Raw genomic sequence first — 17,876 nt, forward strand, 5'->3', positions numbered from 1 at the left:
TATGGGGAGTCATATTATTTTTCAATGTACTATTACCCACTAAAATATAATAAAACACTTATGGGAGACCCTGTATATACACAGTGTGTCCGGGTTAAGGATTTAACACTTTCGTAAAACCTTTATTTCTTAATCGATTTTGACGTTTTTTTTTTTGTTAATTAGATATTCAAAATGCGCATTCGTCTAATGGATACGTTCCCTCTTTACCCATAATCATAACCAATTGCGTGCATTTTTATGGGATCAAATTTCGGAAAATATTATTGGGGCTTTTGTTGGGATAAAAACGAAAACAGATTCTTAATTAGAATGACCTAAAACTTACCTGTTCCGATTTTCTTTTTACTACTGTACAGGATTTTCGAGAAAATCAATAAAACATGTTTTTTACGTAAACAAATTTTCAAATTGGCAAAAAAAATTATTTTAACAATAATTAACTAAATTTTGATATTTTCTGCAATGTATGCAAATATTAGTCATGTAACAGTCGCAAATATCAACAGACGTTTTGATCGTTATGGGACAATTGTAAAACTACCGTACCAGCAACGTAATTGTGAGCCTCAAGCAAACCAAATAATTTTAGATTACTTTAATACCAATCCGCATTCAAGTCTGAGGGATATTAGCAGAAACTTAAACATTTCTAAAACTCATATCTGGGAATGTTTAAAAAGAAGTGGTAAGAAACCTTTTAAACCAAAATTTCTTCATTCACTTGGATCTGGAGACCAAAATCTAAGAATGGAGTTCTGTTTATGGCTCCAGAGTATGTATCAAGATGATCCTAACTTTTTAAAAAACATCCTATACACCGATGAAGCTACGTTTACGACAAATGGTGTAGTATCGACACAAAATTGTAGAATATGGAGTGATCAGAACCCGAATTGGATAATCGAATGTAAACGACAATACTCCTCAAAAGTAAACGTTTTCTGCGGTATCTTAAATCAAAAGATTATTGGGCCATATTTTTTCAACGAAAATTTGAATGTTCCTCGTTTTCTGAGGTTCTTACAAAATGAGTTTAGTGACGCACTTGATGAGCTTCCCCTGAGTTATCACTACAATTTACATTTACAACTTGATGGAGCGCCCATTCATAATGCGATTAATGTGAGAAATTGGTTAAATGATAATTTTCCCAATCGCTCGATCGGACGAAATAGTCCTCTTATTCGTTGGCCACCACGATCTCCGGATATCACACCCATGGATTTTGTCGTTTGGGGAACAATAAAAAATAAAGTTTATACCACAAGACCTCGGACCCGAGAAGAGCTTTGTGCGCGTATTAGAGAGACTTGTCAGAGCATAGCTTCACAACAACTAAGTAAAATACTGAGAAATAATCGTCGACATATTGAAAAATGTATACGAGAATTTGGGAGGTTGATTGAAAATATCAAAATTTAGTTAATTATGGTTAAAATAAATGTTTTTGCCAATTTGAAAATTTGTTTACGTAAAAAACATGTTTTATTGATTTTCTCGAAAATCCTGTACAGTAGAAAAATGAAAATCGGAACAGGTAAGTTTTAGGTCATTCTAATTAAGAATCTGTTTTCGTTTTTATCCCAACAAAAGCCCCAATAGTATTTTCCGAAATTTGATCCCATAAAAATGCACGCAATTGGTTATGATTATGGGTAAAGAGGGAACGTATCCATTAGACGAATGCCCATTTGGAATATCTAATTAACAAAAAACAAACGTCAAAATCGATTAAGAAATAAAGGTTTTACGAAAGTGTTAAATCCTTAACCCGGACACACTGTATATGATAGGAAATGTTGTTATACGATGAAAATTTGCACTTTTCTGTTTGAGCCAATAGATTGCACAAAATATTAATTTGATCTACCCCACACTCAATTTTTCAACAATAAATACGTGAAAAATCATAACATTTTGAAGAAAACACGTCGAATTTTCGTCCGTCAGGTTTGTAGATCGGTCAATAGAAAACTTTAAGATTTAACGTTTAAAACTCATAATGCTTACGTGGGACACGTTTTGGTCTTTGCATCGCCGTAATTGTCCAGCACTGGGATAAAATCAGGTTGGCACACCACTTTCGGACACTCCTCCACGATGTGAATATAAATCGGACGCGGTTTGTCGTTTACGCACTTAAATTCGGGACAAATTAGTTCCTCTTCCACTTCTTTAAGAGGCAGAGCCAGGAAATTCTGACTCTTTGCAGTTTTGCTTTCTTTGGAACTCGGTTTAGACTTGACGGGACCTAAAATGGATTCTGAATTTCCTCCTATAACACTTAGAAATTGTACTTACGTGCCCCACTGAGCATCGGGGATCTGTACACGGCCAGATATTCTTCCTTATTCACTGCAGCTTTCTCTAAAACCTTAGTAAAACCTCTTTGGCACACCACCAGAGGACAAGCCTCCGGTTTTTTTGTGGTAGTTGTCGTCGGCGGTGGAGGAGTTGCACCTGGATTTAATTATCAAAAGCGGAAGATAGAAGTTCAAAAAACTTACAGTCAACTTCGTCGTCAGGACAGTCTTGAACTCCATTACACCACAGCGTCGAATTGATGCAGATGTTGCTTCGGGGACATAGAATGGTATCCGCAGGGCATGGCAGACATACGCAGCGGCAAGTGCCTGTTACAGTGCTCTTCAAACCCTCTTTGCATGGTCCGCATTGCTTAGCAGTGCAGTGCTCCACTCCTCCTAGCTTGCAAATACACTCGGAACAGTCCTCCTTTTCGAAAACCGAGCCCACCTCGTAGGTGATATGGCCCACCATGCAGGGGCATTGTGTGCGGTTCACACATTTGGTACCGTCGAACCATTGGTCGGCCAAACATCTAAAAACACGTCGTTTAGTTCATTTGAAAATTGCAAAAAAGATCTTATTTCAAATGTCATTCCTTAGTGTGCTAACTTACTTATTAACTCACCTGCAAGTCTCCATTTCCAAGGTTTCCATAATCACTCCCGGACAATTGTTACAAGGGTAACTGAGAGAAGGCGTTGTGGAAGGTACAATTACCTCAGGATACGGCTTGAAGCACCCGTGAACCTCCACACGTAGTTGAATGGTATTGTGCCATTTTAGAGGCAGTAGTTTCAGGTACCTACAAGGCGATTTTAGCGATTTATCTGGAAATTTTCAGAAGGATTTACCGTGCGCTTATGGCGATATGAAAGTTGTTGACTTGAGGCGAATTACTATCGAAATTGCCCAAAAACACTTTCTCATTTTCGCCCTTTTCGTCCAGTAGCGGGTTCCAGTCTCGTGCATTAACTGAATATTTCACAGAAAAGGCAGTTACCCACCCCTTTGCACCACCTAAAATTTGTTTATTATACTGAACTATTTGTGCTAATTTTATCCATACAACCTTTAGTGACAATTGCTGTGATGTTTCTATTCTCCAAGAAATCAAATTCCACCCATTCAGTCACGGAATTGGTTAAAGGTTGCCACGAAGAATCGCTATTTAATCTATAAAAATGCTTATGCAGACTTTTTTCTTTGAAATCAAACGACATCGAACCTTATTTGTTCTTTCCCAACCAGCTCTGAAGCCTCAGAACTAACCCTAATCTGCTGATCAACTAACAGTCCATTACCAAGCCCCATTTCATCGTCGCAAAGAGCGACCTTGAAGGGTGTAGTTAAATATTCATAAAACGGGGTGGTAGTAGGCTCCTCCTCTGAACACCCCAAAATCTCCACCCGTAGTGAAATCGCAATGTTCCACGTTTGGGGCATAATGCGAACCCTCGTTGCTTCAAAGGGGGTGGAAAATATTTGTTTTACAGGCGAAAATGCATCCACTGAACCTCGGAATATTTGCGGGCGTGGCGGAACTTCCTGGTTCAAAACATAGTAGAAATTAGAGCTCTCGTCTGGGCTGTAGAGAACCAGAAAGCTGGTGACGTACTCGTCATACAAAGGGCTCCCTTTAATGATTATACCGTATATGGGTTCTTGATGACCGAAGTTAACTTCCAAATATTGGTCCTAAAAAATCCGGGTGAAAAGACGCAAAGAGGACTGTTTATTCACTTACAGGGTCGGTGTTTTGGGGTGCCCAACTACCCCCCAATTTATCGCCAGTTTTACTATCATCAATTCTGGCGTTATTGGGGCCAAAGAGGGGGCTCAGAGAGCTGCTGGCGCTGAAGGCGCTATCTGGAAGGGGTTGATCCCCTTGGATGAGATTAACGAACCTGTGGTTAAATCATGTCGTTGAAATTTTTCGATCTAATAAGTAAGAAGTCTGATATACAGGGTGTCCCAAAATAAGGGGGTCAACGCTTAACCACATATTCCTTGGTAAAAAATATATCAATTGATGGTGATATTCTTATATACGAAATTGTCTCTTTCTGGAAATACAAGCTATTAAAGTCTCACTTTTTTTGTAAGTTTTGCAGATAAATCGAAAACGGCTAGATGGATTGACCCCCCTCCCCCCCCTCCTTGAAGTAATGCTTAACGACGGTTCCGGGAGGAATCTAGGGTGAACAGGAGACGTTTTTAGTGGGTAGGCACCCCATTTTAAGATGAATCCCACATAACCACTGCCGACAGAACATCAGGCAATGGTACCTATGAATGTTTCCCTTCCCTATAGAAAAAAAATATGGATTGCTACAAAATTTGGTATATAATCTTTTTGCTTCTCGGGGCACATTCGACGGGGCTTACTATGGTAACCCCACCAGGGGTAGTGGTCAATTGCTACAAGGTCGAATGATAAATACACCAGAACTTTTTTATTCGTTCATGCAGACGGTTGTTTTTTTTTCCCGGTCAGTTACGCAACTTTTTTTTTATATCTTATTGAATTTTGATTTGGAGCTTCCATTAGACGAAAAAAATTAATGGAGGAAATGATGCCCCTCTTCAATGGCCACCTAGATCTCCAGATCTAACTACCTGCGACTTTTCCATTTGGGGTACGCTAAAATCTCGTGTATGTGCTGTTCCTATTCGAATCGAAGACTAACTAAGAAATAGAATTTTGCAAGCAGCTGATGGAATGCGCAATGATCCAGTGATGTTGGGAAGATTAAAATTTAATTTTCTTGGACGTGTGAATCTCTGTATTCGAGAACGGGGTGGTCACGTTGAGCACTTATCAAATTAATTGTTTATTGAAATGTATGCTTTTATTTCCTTCTGAAGGGTGTGTAGTGACTGATATTATCAACAATTAAAATTTTTTTTCGTCTAATAGAGGCTCCAAATCAAAATTTTCAAAAAAGTTGCATAAGTGACCGGAAATTTCATAAAAAAAACCGACCGTCTACATGAACGAATAAAAAAGTTCTGGTGTATTTATCATTCGACCTTATAGCAATTGACCACTACCCCTGGTGGTTTTACCATAATAAGCCCCATCGAATGTGTCCTGAGAAGCAGAAAGATTATACACCAAATTTCGTAGCAATCCATCTAGCCGCTTTCGACTTATCTGCAAAGCTTTTTAAAAAAAGTGAGACTTTAAGAGCTTGCATCTCCAGAAGGAAAAGATTTCGTATATATCACCATGAATCGATATATTTGGGACCAAGGAATATGTGATTAAGCGTTGACCCCCTTATTCTGGGACACCTTGTACAAAGAAAAAAACTAAAAATCCGCAAATTCGTTTAGCGATCAAGAATGTGCTCTTGGTCGCTCATAGGACTGTTTGCGAATGTATCGACGTGCCGACATCATATTGGCAGTTCTGTCATGTAACTATTTTTGAAGAACTGTTAAAAGAGAATATTCAAAATTATCACGTATATCATTAACTATTCTTTAAAGAATGTGCACCTTCGCAAATTATGTTCTCTGATATGGGTTATGCAAAAATGGTGTATTAGAGAATTAGGTGAGTTCTACAGAAAAGGTCATGTTAGTTGTTCTAATATAATATAAATATTTATATTATATAAGTTTTTCCCGCACGGTTTACGATAAAGCCGCTAGAGAACATTCAATCTAAAGGTGACTCAAACAAACTGAATTTTACCGAATCTAAGTAAAAATATCAAATATTATTGTACGATTGTGGCATTTGTGAATACAATCAAGCCAATATTATGTGTTTTTTCTTTTAATACACTGACTTTCAAAAAAACCGCAACACCAAGAAGGACACATCGTACACGTTTGAAATTCTGGCATTACGTTGGGTCGGGTAATGGATAAAAACGATCAAAATATCAAAAAAAAGTTATTGTGAATAAGTGAATAAATTTAATAATAATTTAATAATGGGTGGTGTCTCCTCTTAAATTAATACATTCCTGTAAGCGACGTGGCGTCCTTAAAATTAAATTGTCAATATCTTCTTGTGGCGTTGTATCCCAGGCAATCTGCACCTGCTCGCGGAGTTCATCTATGGTCTCTGGGGGGCGAGCTAAACGTTGAAGTCTCCGACCCGTTATATCCCATACATGCTCTATTGGGGACAAATCTGGAGGCCGAGCTGGCCAAGGCAAAGTATCCAAATTTTCAGCTTCCAAATACCTCAAAGTATCGTTGGCTATATGCGGTCGCGCATTATCCTCTTGAAATGTGCTTCCAGGATGGTCGTGGATGTGTGGTACAAGAACCGGTTCTAAGACACTATTAATGTACCTCTGAGCATTTAATCTATTATACAGTAGTGGACAAAATTAGAGCGACTTTTTTTATTTCCCAATAAATAAACAAATATACTTGTTTACTAAATTCAGTGCCTATCATACGTCTCTATGAAACATACCAAGAAAGTTTTTTTGGAATTAGTTCCCATATTTGTTTATTGCAAAAGTACCAAATAATTTTTTGTGAAATTCCTTAAATATTTTCTGGACAAAATTAGAACGACTTCCTTCATTTATCAACAGATGCGTTATTGAAGAGTGTCAATGTCTTGAGTGCGTTTAATTTAAGTTTTTAAGATGCCCCGCGGACATTATTATTCGATTGATTTGAAAGAAAAGATCATTCAAGCATATAAAAGTGGCCGTTCACAAAAAACAATTAGTGACCAATATAACGTTTCTAAACAAGTAGTTTCCAAAATCGTTAAAACTTACAATATTCGCGGAAAGGTAGTTAATTTAAAACGAGGAGGTCGACCTAGGAAAACCGATAAAACACTGGAACGGCGCATTAAAAGACTAATCCAAAAAGAACCAAAGAAGTCCTCAACTAGTATTCTGGCAGACCTAGGAGACGGAGAAGTGTCTTCAAGAACGATAAGACGTAGATTGGTCGGAGCTGGACTTCCAGGAAGAAGACCAGCGAAAAAACCATTTTTATCAACAAAAAAAAATAGGGACGCAAGGATGTTGTTTGCGACGCGTCACCTTAACTGGACATTTTATGATTGGAAATGGGTGCTTTTTAGTGACGAATCGAAATTTAATTTATTTGGAAGTGACGGGGCAAATTACGTACACAGACCCAAAGGCAAAAGACTGAACCCAAAATATGTTTCAACCACTGTTAAACATGAAGGCGGTAGCGTCATGGTTTGGGGTTGCTTTTCGTTCTATGGAATGGGTCCAATTGCACAAATTGAGGGAACCATGGACCGGTTCGTCTATTTAAACATCCTTGAAAACACAATGAAACCCTATGCTGAATATGAATACAAACCTCTAGGACACGATTTGTGTAAATAGCCTCTATCTAACTCTTCTACATGAAAACCTATCGAGAAACCCATCTACCAAACTCAAATTTGAGGCTTTAAATCTGTTACTACTCTTCTTATTCTTTGATAAATGAATCGATGGAAAAAATCTACCCGAATTAATTAAAGCCTCATTTGGCCAGTTTTTCAGGGAATTGTTCCTTCTCTGGACTTTAGTGCTTAGAGAACGCCACCTGGTAAGTTCAATGTGAATTAATGTTGTGAAGGTATGCATTCTGAAGCTTATCTATTCGATTTAGACCAATTTTCTTTCGTACTGTTTATCAAATCACAAATTGTGTGTATAATACAAACCAAAAACAAAATCTTCAGGATACCATCGAGGATGAAAACATCAAGAATACGCGACCCCAGCAAAATTACTACAAACCTCTACCTGTGGATCAAGTGGAAAGCTACAATGAAGTGAAACCTTTTGAGCCTCTCAAGCCCTTTCAACCCTTGAAGCCTTTCGAGCCTCTCAAGTCCTTCGAACTCGCCAAGAAAATTGAAGCAGAAAGAGCAGTTACTATCCAACATGACAACGATCCCAAACACTCTTCCAAACTGGTGAAGCAGTGGCTGATGAGCGAAAAAATTGTGGTTCTGAAATGGCCACCACAATCTCCCGACTTAAATCCCATAGAGAATTTATGGGAGATTGTGGCAAGGCAAATTGGAACCAAAAATTTTTCGAACAGGGCGTTATTATAACAAGAGATCGTCCAAACATGGCAACATGTCAAACAAGAGACAATTGATAATTTAATTCGATCAATGCCTGAAAGATGTGGGGCAGTTATTGCCGATAATGGTTATTGGACGAAATACCAATAAAGTAGGATCAATATCTTTGAAAAATCAACCACTAATTATGAATTATTTGTAGAGTCGCTTTAATTTTGTCCAGCCGATTTTAAAGAAATTTATAAAATTATTATTTGTTATATTAGGTCGTGTAGTATGAAATGAGTAGAATTGAATTGAAACTTTAGTCATTTTTTTTTCATACGAAATGTTTTTATTGTCAATCGAAATCTGCACCACCATCATCAATACACTTCTGCCATTTAACGGGAAGTTCATTGATTCCCCTGCTGTGAAAGCCTGCGGGCCGGGAGTCGATAAACTCGTGGAAGGCAGCTTTGACAGCCTCGTCGGAGTTGAATGTCTTCCCTACCAAGAAGTTATCCAAATTTTGAAAGAAGTGGTAATCAGTGGGTGCTAAGTCGGGTGAATACGGTGGATGACGAAGAATTTCCAATTCCAACTCCTGTAGCTTGGCCGAGGTGACTTGTGCGGTTTGTGGCCGAGCGTTGTCACGCAACAATAGCGGTGAGCTTCGATTGACTAATCTTGGCTGCTTAACCGTCAGTTGCCTCATCATTTCGGTCAGTTGTCGGCAGTAGACATCAGTCGTAATCGATTCACCAGGTTTCATGAAGCTGTGATGGATGACACCTGCGTTGGACCACCAAACGGACACCGTAAGCTTCTTTTGATGAAGATTTTTTTTCGCACAATGTTTTGGTGGTTCATCTTGATCCAACCACTGCGATGAACGTCTGGTATTGTCATATAGGATCCATTTCTCATCACAAGTAACAATCCTATTCAAAAATGGATCGTTATTATACCGGCAGAACAAAGAAGCACAAGCTTCGAGACGTCGTTCTTTCTGTATGTCGCTCAACTCATGCGGTACCCACTTGTCCAGCTTCTTCACCTCACCAATTTCAGCCAAACGAGTCAATATTGTTTTTTTGGTTACACTGAATGTTAACGAAAATTCGAACGCACTTTGACGTGGATTCGCTTCCACCACGGCTTTCAGATGATCGTTATCTACTTGACTTTCAGGTCATCCACGTGGTTCATTTATTAGGTCAAAATTGCCAGAACGAAATTTCATGAACCAACGAGATACTGTTTGCTGTGAAGTGACTTCAGTACCAAACACATCATTACGAACCGTCTGAGCTGTTGTGGTTCCAAGGTGGAACCCTTATTTCATTAACACACGAATTTCACTATTTTGAATGGCTGCACAAAAATTTTTATAAAAATAAAAATTTCAATAATTTTTAACACTTTAAACTCCGATCGAAAGAGGAAGAATGTGCCTTTTCCACATAAAAAAGTTAAGTCCAAATATAGATTTAGAGTGAAGTTATTCGCAGTTGAATGTGGCATTTCGAGAATCTACTCATTTCATACTACACGACCTAATACTTATATTAAAAATATATAGGACGACCATTGGGAGAACTTTTTATTTACGTTCTAGAAACCTTTCAATAAGCAGTAGATTTAATAAAGTAATATAATTGTTTATTTATACTAAAATTCATAAAGTCGCTCTAATTTTGGCAACTACTGTAAATGAAAACAAGAGGAGACCGACTACCATACTGGATGGCACCTCAAACCATGACACCTGGTGTTAAACCAGAATGACGCCTTTCCAAAAAGTCCAAATTTAATCGCTCTCCTCTGCGCCTTCTAACACGTAACCGTGCATCAGATCTCCACAAACAAAATCGGCTTTCATCACTGAACACGATTCTTCTCCACTCATCCACCCATTGCACTGTCAGACGACACCACTCCAGTCGGGCCACCCTGTGGTTTCGTGATAATGGAAGCCGACGCATAGGACGATATGAATTTAGTCCAAAACTTCGAATTCTGCGATACATCGTACTAAGGGAGACCCTTCGATTTAGGGTAGCTACCCAGTCAGCACCAAGAGACGGAATTGTTTCAAACGGGGCACCTGTCGCTGAACGACGGAGTCGCCGGTCTTCGCGTCGGTTCGTCATTCTTGGACGGCCACTACCACGATGGCGATTTACTGACCCTTCGTTAGACCAATCTCTCCGAGCTCTTAGCACTGTTAATGCGTTTCGATCCAATCTACGTGCATTTTCGCGGAAAGGTAAACCTGCCTCGTGCATACCAACAATTCTTCCCCTTTCGAAGGGAGTTAACTGCCGATGAACTGCATTTTGGCGTGCACGAGGCATTTTGCCCTACCACACATTCAATGTGGTACTAACAATAGTACCTTTATCGCTATCCGCCTGTAGAAAAATTTGCAAAAAGAACGACCGTCACAGATAAAAAAGTAAAGAAAAACTTCGCATTAAAATACGAACTTGAAATTTTTATCATTTTTTTCTCTTTACAAGTCTAAAATCATACAAAAATTTCAAATACATACAATGCGTTCTTCTTGGTGTTGCGGTTTTTTTGAAAGTCAGTGTAGTTTTTTTCTCAGCCTCAAAGGCCTTTTTCTCATTTTGTGATAGGCTATTTACCAAAACAGCTATTCTCACCTTTCTCCCGAACATTCCGGAGGTGGCGACACGGAGGGCACCAAGTACGATTCGGTTGTAGTCGAAGGTATTCCCTTGTCGTGCTTGTCGTCCTCGAATTTCTCTGTGCACTGAGATGAGCTGCACGAGAAAGAATTGTCCACGCATTGACAGTGTTTGCAGCCTTCAATTACGACTTGTCCAGGCTTTACCGGTTTGTCGTTGTCACTGATGCACATACAGTCGTGTTTGGCCACGCAAGTGTTTTCATTCAGCCAAAAATGACCTGAAAATAAAGGTTTTTATTCAAGCCAATGCAAAATTTGAGAGATTCTATAAAATATCGTAAAAATTTTCTTGTCTTGCCCGTGATTCTCTTAACCAAAATGTGTGTATGAACTAACGACAGATTGTCACCTCTATGCCACCTGTTCGCTAGTATTCTTTAACGCTCTTTCACGAAATAGTGGCAGTTTCGAAATTTTAAAATTTTAATGAAGAAATTCTACAAATTTGAGGTTTCCATGTTTTACTTCTCCGGATTTATAGTCATTTGACAGCTTAGAAGCCGGAATAACCGTTTCAAATTTTACTTATTTAATATATTTACCTTTGGGACACTTAGGGTGTTTCTCAGCAGAAATGCAGCCGGCTTCGCATTTGGTCCCCTCGATGCAAAGCCCCTTTTCGCGCACTATAAAAAGGTAGTGACTGCAGAGTTTATCGCATTCAATTGCGCATTCCTCATGCACCATCCCCGAAGGGCATTTAGGCTTGCAAGAAGGTTTGATTTGAGCCACACTCTGTTCCCAGTCGCAGACCATGGTCTGCGGATTGTAAAACATATCAGAACCACAAGTTTTCTCCACCAATTCTAGACCGTTAAGTGATGGAGAGCACTGAAGAAACTTGTGACAATCTGAAGGATGTTCCTGATTAGGGATGTTTAGATCACAATTAGGAGCGGTACTGGATAAACTGGGAGTCGTTGAAATTTCTTGGCATTGGCAAAGGACTCGAATTTTAAAGTCTGGACATGGGTTTTCGGGGTCTGTTGACCTAAATAGAAGTATTAATATCAAAAAATATGTAGCAATAGGTGGAAACGTCTTACTGGCAAATTAGACCTCGTTCCAAGCTACACTCAACGTCCACGTTTAATTCTTTTGGGTGTTTTCCGTCAACGGTTAAACACTCAATGGAAACCATATCATTTATCCCACATTTGCTTGAGTCTTTCAGGTTATTGAGAACTATAGCTGAAGGTAAAGGTTCGAGATCCGTTAATTTGATTTTACGTTTTTCTTTACGATCTTGATTAATCCACGCAGTCCATCCGTCCAAGCATTGAACGTCCTGTTCGTGCTGCATAGTGGTAGTGAAAATTGGCGCCTCAGTAGAGCTACAAGGCTGTCCCTTGCAGATTTTAGTCCCTCTCGAACAGTAACAAGAGTGACAGTCGTCCTCTTGCATTAAATCACCCTCGTAGTAAACCACGCCCTCGAATTCTAAACCCAAAGAGATTATTAATTTGTCATGCGCAAAACGACTTCTTACCCATGCAAACAGGCTTGCAAATGTTTCTTGGCACACACTCAATGTAGGATTCGTTGAGGTACACGTGGTCCGGTGGACAAGGTTTCGGGCTGCAACCTTCAATACACGCGTCCTCGCTGCAGCTCTTGCTCAGCTTGTCGTTGACCATGAGATTGTCGCACGTTTCATGAGTGCAAGTGCTGGGATATTTCATTGAAAAAAAAATGCGATACGTAAAGGAAGCAGGTAAAAAACCTTATGCAGGGTTGGTACTCTGCGCAACGCTGATTGCATTGCATCGGACACAGCAGTTGGCTCCTCCACTTGACCGGCGCTCCCCGATTGTTACACTCTTGAGCGTAAGCGGCCAAGGCTGTACACAGGCATTGGCAATCCTCACCTTGGTCGCAGGCGCATGCGTCGAATACACACCTTCAAAATACGCAGTGAAAGTTGCTTAGCAGCGTGATGATTTCTCAACGATAAATGTAAAAGCTTCCTCGTCTTTGATCTCATATCGCACACGAGTTACCCCCGAGTCTCCGCTACCCCAAAAAGAATCCGAGGTACACGAAATTCTACACTGAAAAACTCGGAAAAGATAGAGGTACTTTCCCGCTTTCGAATAATAAGTAAAAGGAGGTACGTGCTAGGCAGCAACGTTTTCCTAAACTGTACTTAGATACGCTTAGGTGCGTATCTATGCGACGTTTAGGAGCGTATCTATGCGACGTTTAGGAGCGTATCTATGCTGCGTGTAGGAAGATGTAACACAAGTAATTTTAAACACATTTTTGGCAATTTAATGGCATTCGCATGGCTACCTGGGTGGGTTTAGAAACTGGTTATTTGAATCTGAAACGCACCTGTCGAAAAAGTCATCCAGCGGTACTTCTGAATGACAAGGTGCGAATATTGAACTTTTAAGAGTTCCGCACTTCTTTAGGGCCCAAACGCGCCTTTCTGGGTTTTCGGCGCAGGTGTCCTTTATCTGCAGCGCCTCAGGGCAGTAACTTTGCAACCTACGCATTGCCGAATAATGAAATTATCGATTTTAAAACATTTAAGGTCTCAAAATACCTCCAGGAATCTCCGAAAATGCTGGCCGAGGCTTCCGCGAGGCCCCCTGAAGGGGTCTGGAAATCGTCTGCTTGATTATCGTTATAATTGCCGCACAACCCTTTGATTTTCTCCTTCCAACGAGGGTCCACCTTCACATACACCCTGGTACCTAAATAAAACTCAGTTACGAAAGAACGCCGTTGGAAAAAACCTGCGTGTACCCTTATCCCAGTGAACTAGCAGCCCCAAATCTGGCGCTTCCATAATCACGAACACACCCTTTTCTCTTATTGTAATCAGCTTCTTGGAAATTAATCGCGGGATTGTTTTGTCTCTGCTCAAAGTGAAGGACTCCACGTCCTCTCCTAAGGAAATTCTGGAACAAGTAATGTTCAAAAATAGCGCTTTGGGTTGAGCGGCGCTTACCGGAGGGTGACGCTTTTGGAGCAGCTTGTTCCCAATGAGCCACAAGGAACATTTTGTATTGTAACGTCAAAGGAAGCAGTGCCAGAAGTGCCTTTGGCCAACATGAAGTCGCACTGACCTTGATAATCAAAGTATTTGCCGTCGAAGGTTTTATAGTGCGAATCCCCCCAGGCTGAACATTCAGCAGTGCACTGCCTCTCGGTGCATTGCCATTTGCCATTTTTACAGGTGCAAGTGTTGCAATCGCTTTGCACTAAAACCAACGTAAAAAACTTGCAAATTTCTCTCTTCTGTACTTTCACTCACCAATAGACTTCTCCTTATAGCTCCTTCCCCCATGATGACAAGGGCATTCGTTGGGTTTCACACACTTCTTGTTTTTACTATCCAACACGTACCCCTCTTTGCACTTGCACCCCGCGTGACACACTGTGGGCGAAAAATGCTCGTTGGTGTGCATGTTCTTACAGGTGACTGGTTCGACGTCCTCACAAGTGGTGAATTCAAAGTTCCTGCAAGTACGAAATTGCCGCGAGGCCTGCTAAACGGGAAAACCTCACCTGGAAGAGTTGCATTTGGCCTTCAAATCGTGTGCCCTGGGGAAGGATCGCACGTCCTCCTCGGTTGCCAAGTGACAGGACCAGAGTCCATTGAGGCAGGTGCACAATTCAACCCCGTGAGATGCCGGACGCACCTCTTTGTAGCCCGCTTGAAAATCGAGACCCTCTTGATGGCACTTGCACTGACCAATGGGTATACATTCTCCGTTATCATCTATATTGCGGCAGTGGAAAATAGGAATATGTTGATAGATTAACGAGAGAGACAGATTTGAGTTGCCAGATTAGCTGACCTAAAGCTTCCCCTTCGGGACAATTACATCCCTCCACGCATTGCGGTTTGCAGTCTGGATTCAAAGACAAGTCATCGCAAGTTCTGGTACATGAGTTGCCGCAAGACTGGTACTTTTGTCCTCCGGGACAGTGAACTCCACATTCCCTGACCTCATTCCTCCAATCGACGGCCATACCTTAAATCCTTCATTATATCGAAAAAGGGGTTTTGCAATTTCGACCTCACCGCTTCTAGAACATTCCACTGCGTACGCAGCCATCGTAGGACACAAACATCTGGACACTTGAAACTCACATGCGCACATGTCGTAGAGACAGTCCTGGTAGTACTTCTCTGGATCGACGTGCCTGCATATTACCTTATTGTCAAGATACTAATGTTGATTTTAACATGAAGCTAATTTCAAAGAAAGAGCTAAGAAATTAGCTTGTAGCTAAAATTGAGATTTGGTCCTAAGTACCAGTGGCAAGGCTTGAACAAATCCGACTTGATTCTCGAGCAATATTTCTCGGCTGCAGCTTTGTTGTGCAAGTTGAGGTTGCAAGGATGGGTGGGCAACACGTCTGGTACATCGTTGCACTTTTCCGACGTTTTCCATTTATTGGCGAAGGGGATTATGGAGTGTTCCACGTCGTTTTCGGGGGTGACAAAATCGTCTTTCTGGTTCCCGTTAAACGTACCGCAAAGGCCTTTTGTGAAGCCCTGAAGGGACGCCGGGACATCGATATAGGCCCGAGTCACGCCATCCCACCATACTTTAACATCATTCGGCAGTTCCACCTGCGATGGAGTTTTTTTTGAAAAACGGGTAGTTAATAGTGATGTTTTTATTTCGTTGTATTTCGTAATCATAATAACAGCTTTGCAGTGCTGTCATGATCCCAAAACAACATTAAAAAGAATTTCACATGCTCTTTGTTTTTTTCCTTATAACTCCTATCATTTTTGAGATATTTAAGACATACATACTCCAGTACAAGTTTCGCAGTTTGGCAAAAGAACACTATTTAAATTTTTTTTATTAGGTATTAAATTACTTATTGTTCTGAACATACTGGAAATATATTTTTTTTCATGGCTATAGAATATTTCTTTTTATTGCTGTATGAACCCATTGTCGAAATTTTTGAGAGATCAAACCATAAAATTTCCACAAAAAGGACTTTCTTACTCTAAAATCTCAAAAAACCCAAGTGCTCTATTGGTGTATTAAATTTTTTTTTTAATCTTCCGGAATTTTCGAATGTGTTATTAAAAAAAAACAAGAGTGGCCCTAAAACAATTTTCTGAGTGCAAAAAACGTTGTATCATTCGCCCCATTCGATTAAGAGGAGTTGATGATGCTGTTCAAATTCAACATAAGCTATGTAATGTTGATAACATGGATGTCAGTGTCGAAACAGCACAGAGAGGTTTCCGTGAGACCGGATTAAGAGCAACAGGAAAAGTGACCTGTTGACCAAACGACACCAGTTTCTTGGTTCGGATTTTGCAAAAACTACACAAAAAAAAATGTGGGATAATTTGATTTAGTGTGATAAATCCAAAGTTGATAGATTAGAGTCAGAAGAGAAGATTTGGCTTTGGAAGGGAAAGAAAGAACCCTTAAGGACTTGAACAGCCTTCTCAATTGTGAAATTTTCTGGTGGGAGCATAACAATTGGGGATTGCATGATATCAAGTGGTGTTGGAGGGTTTCGCAGTATTTCAAGAAAGATGACTGCTGAAGATTACGTTAATTCTTGTATGCAGTTTGCTAAAATCCCCAGAAAATTAAGGTAAATCCGTCGATGAGGTTCTTTTTCAGCCCGACAATGACTCCAAATATAGTGCCAGATTCACCAAACAATGGCTAACTGATCGTGGTTTTAATGTCATAGAGTGGCTCCCAAAATCACCTAATCTTAATCTGATAGAACACTCGTGGGGAAGAGTAAAGAGATCTTTAGCCGATTAAGCAGTTCAAATTTCGATCAACTTTGGGAAAAAACACAAGTTACCTGGGACCTCATTGCTCTAGAACAGAACAGAAATCTCATGAGAAGTATGCCCAGAAGTACTAGGGCAGTTTTGAAAGCCGAAGGAGGACATACCAAATATTAAGACTTTTAAAAGGCACGAGTCATATAATTGTTTTTTTTTATATTTAATAAATCATGCTAAAGGTACGATTTGATTTTTTTGTGTTATTATTTTGTGCAAAGCCGAACAAAATGATTAAAAAAAAAAGTTTGCTTGATTCCTACAATTTTTTCATTAACACTAAACCTACCGACAGTTCTTATACAGGAGGATCGTGCCAAACTTCAGGAGCGTGTTGTACATGAAAAATAAATGTAAAAAAACTCAAATGTTGTTATCCGATTTTCGTTTGTTTACAAGTTATAGCGTAAATAAAATTAAAACATAAAATTAAAACATTTTATAAATTTCATAAGAAACGTTGGATTGGTCGTGGTGGCCCTATTAGTTGGCCTCCAAGGTCTCCAGACCTCACACCACTAGACTATTGTTTGTGGGGTTGGTTTAAACTGAAGTGTACAGAGTAAAAGTGGACACTCAAGATGCACTAATTCAACGCATTAGAAATGCTGCAGCTGCCATTAAAGAAAGACATGAAACAATCAGGAGCGCAACGAATGCTCTTCATAGACGAAGCCGAAAATGTTTAGAATCGCAATATTTTTGAACAGTTACTATGATATTTAAACGTTAATTTATGGAATTTCTTATGAAATTTATAAATTTTTTAAATTTTATGTTTTCATTTTATTTACGTTATAACTTGTAAACAAACGAAAATCGGATAACAACATTTAAGTTTTTTTTACATTTATTATATCATGTACAATACGCTCCTGAAGTTTGACACGATCCTCCCGACTCACCCTGTATACCTATTCCTACAGCACTCGGTCAAATTAACCGGTGTTTAAAGAAATTATCCATTTTAGTATTTAACGCAGAGAATGGTTGATTTATTACTGAAGGTATGTAAAATTATGAACTTTATT

At 39.7% G+C, this 17,876-nt stretch overlaps 2 protein-coding genes across 3 annotated transcripts in view; one reads left to right on the forward strand and one right to left on the reverse strand.

Moving 5' to 3' along the window:
* Positions 1–17,876, forward strand: part of Vps13D (vacuolar protein sorting 13D) — a 59,870-nt gene that overhangs the window by 30,290 nt on the left and 11,704 nt on the right. The window contains exon 55 of one of the 2 annotated variants that reach the window (XM_066295128.1): positions 4,414–4,486. The exons of the other annotated variant lie outside the window; for it this stretch is intronic. Within the exon in view, the coding sequence (XP_066151225.1) occupies positions 4,414–4,471 (58 nt within the window). The 3' untranslated portion in view covers positions 4,472–4,486. Of the gene's footprint in view, positions 1–4,413; positions 4,487–17,876 lie in introns of those variants that run through there. 2 annotated transcript variants of the gene reach the window in all.
* Positions 1–17,876, reverse strand: part of Hml (Hemolectin) — a 48,135-nt gene that overhangs the window by 10,651 nt on the left and 19,608 nt on the right. Inside the window, exons 17-38 of the mRNA XM_066295129.1 lie at positions 15,323–15,642; positions 15,088–15,209; positions 14,861–15,037; positions 14,568–14,781; positions 14,314–14,519; positions 14,008–14,260; positions 13,803–13,957; positions 13,600–13,750; positions 13,386–13,541; positions 12,775–12,951; positions 12,541–12,719; positions 12,098–12,491; positions 11,594–12,042; positions 11,005–11,269; positions 4,055–4,214; positions 3,536–4,005; positions 3,380–3,483; positions 3,162–3,327; positions 2,936–3,112; positions 2,511–2,842; positions 2,305–2,463; positions 2,014–2,254 (exon numbers count right to left, since the gene is read on the reverse strand). Coding sequence (XP_066151226.1) covers positions 2,014–2,254; positions 2,305–2,463; positions 2,511–2,842; positions 2,936–3,112; positions 3,162–3,327; positions 3,380–3,483; positions 3,536–4,005; positions 4,055–4,214; positions 11,005–11,269; positions 11,594–12,042; positions 12,098–12,491; positions 12,541–12,719; positions 12,775–12,951; positions 13,386–13,541; positions 13,600–13,750; positions 13,803–13,957; positions 14,008–14,260; positions 14,314–14,519; positions 14,568–14,781; positions 14,861–15,037; positions 15,088–15,209; positions 15,323–15,642 — 5,027 coding nt within the window. The remainder of the gene's footprint in view (positions 1–2,013; positions 2,255–2,304; positions 2,464–2,510; positions 2,843–2,935; positions 3,113–3,161; positions 3,328–3,379; positions 3,484–3,535; positions 4,006–4,054; positions 4,215–11,004; positions 11,270–11,593; positions 12,043–12,097; positions 12,492–12,540; positions 12,720–12,774; positions 12,952–13,385; positions 13,542–13,599; positions 13,751–13,802; positions 13,958–14,007; positions 14,261–14,313; positions 14,520–14,567; positions 14,782–14,860; positions 15,038–15,087; positions 15,210–15,322; positions 15,643–17,876) is intronic.

Source organism: Euwallacea fornicatus, chromosome 22 (assembly GCF_040115645.1).
Source record: "Euwallacea fornicatus isolate EFF26 chromosome 22, ASM4011564v1, whole genome shotgun sequence".
Lineage (NCBI taxonomy): Eukaryota > Metazoa > Arthropoda > Insecta > Coleoptera > Curculionidae > Euwallacea > Euwallacea fornicatus.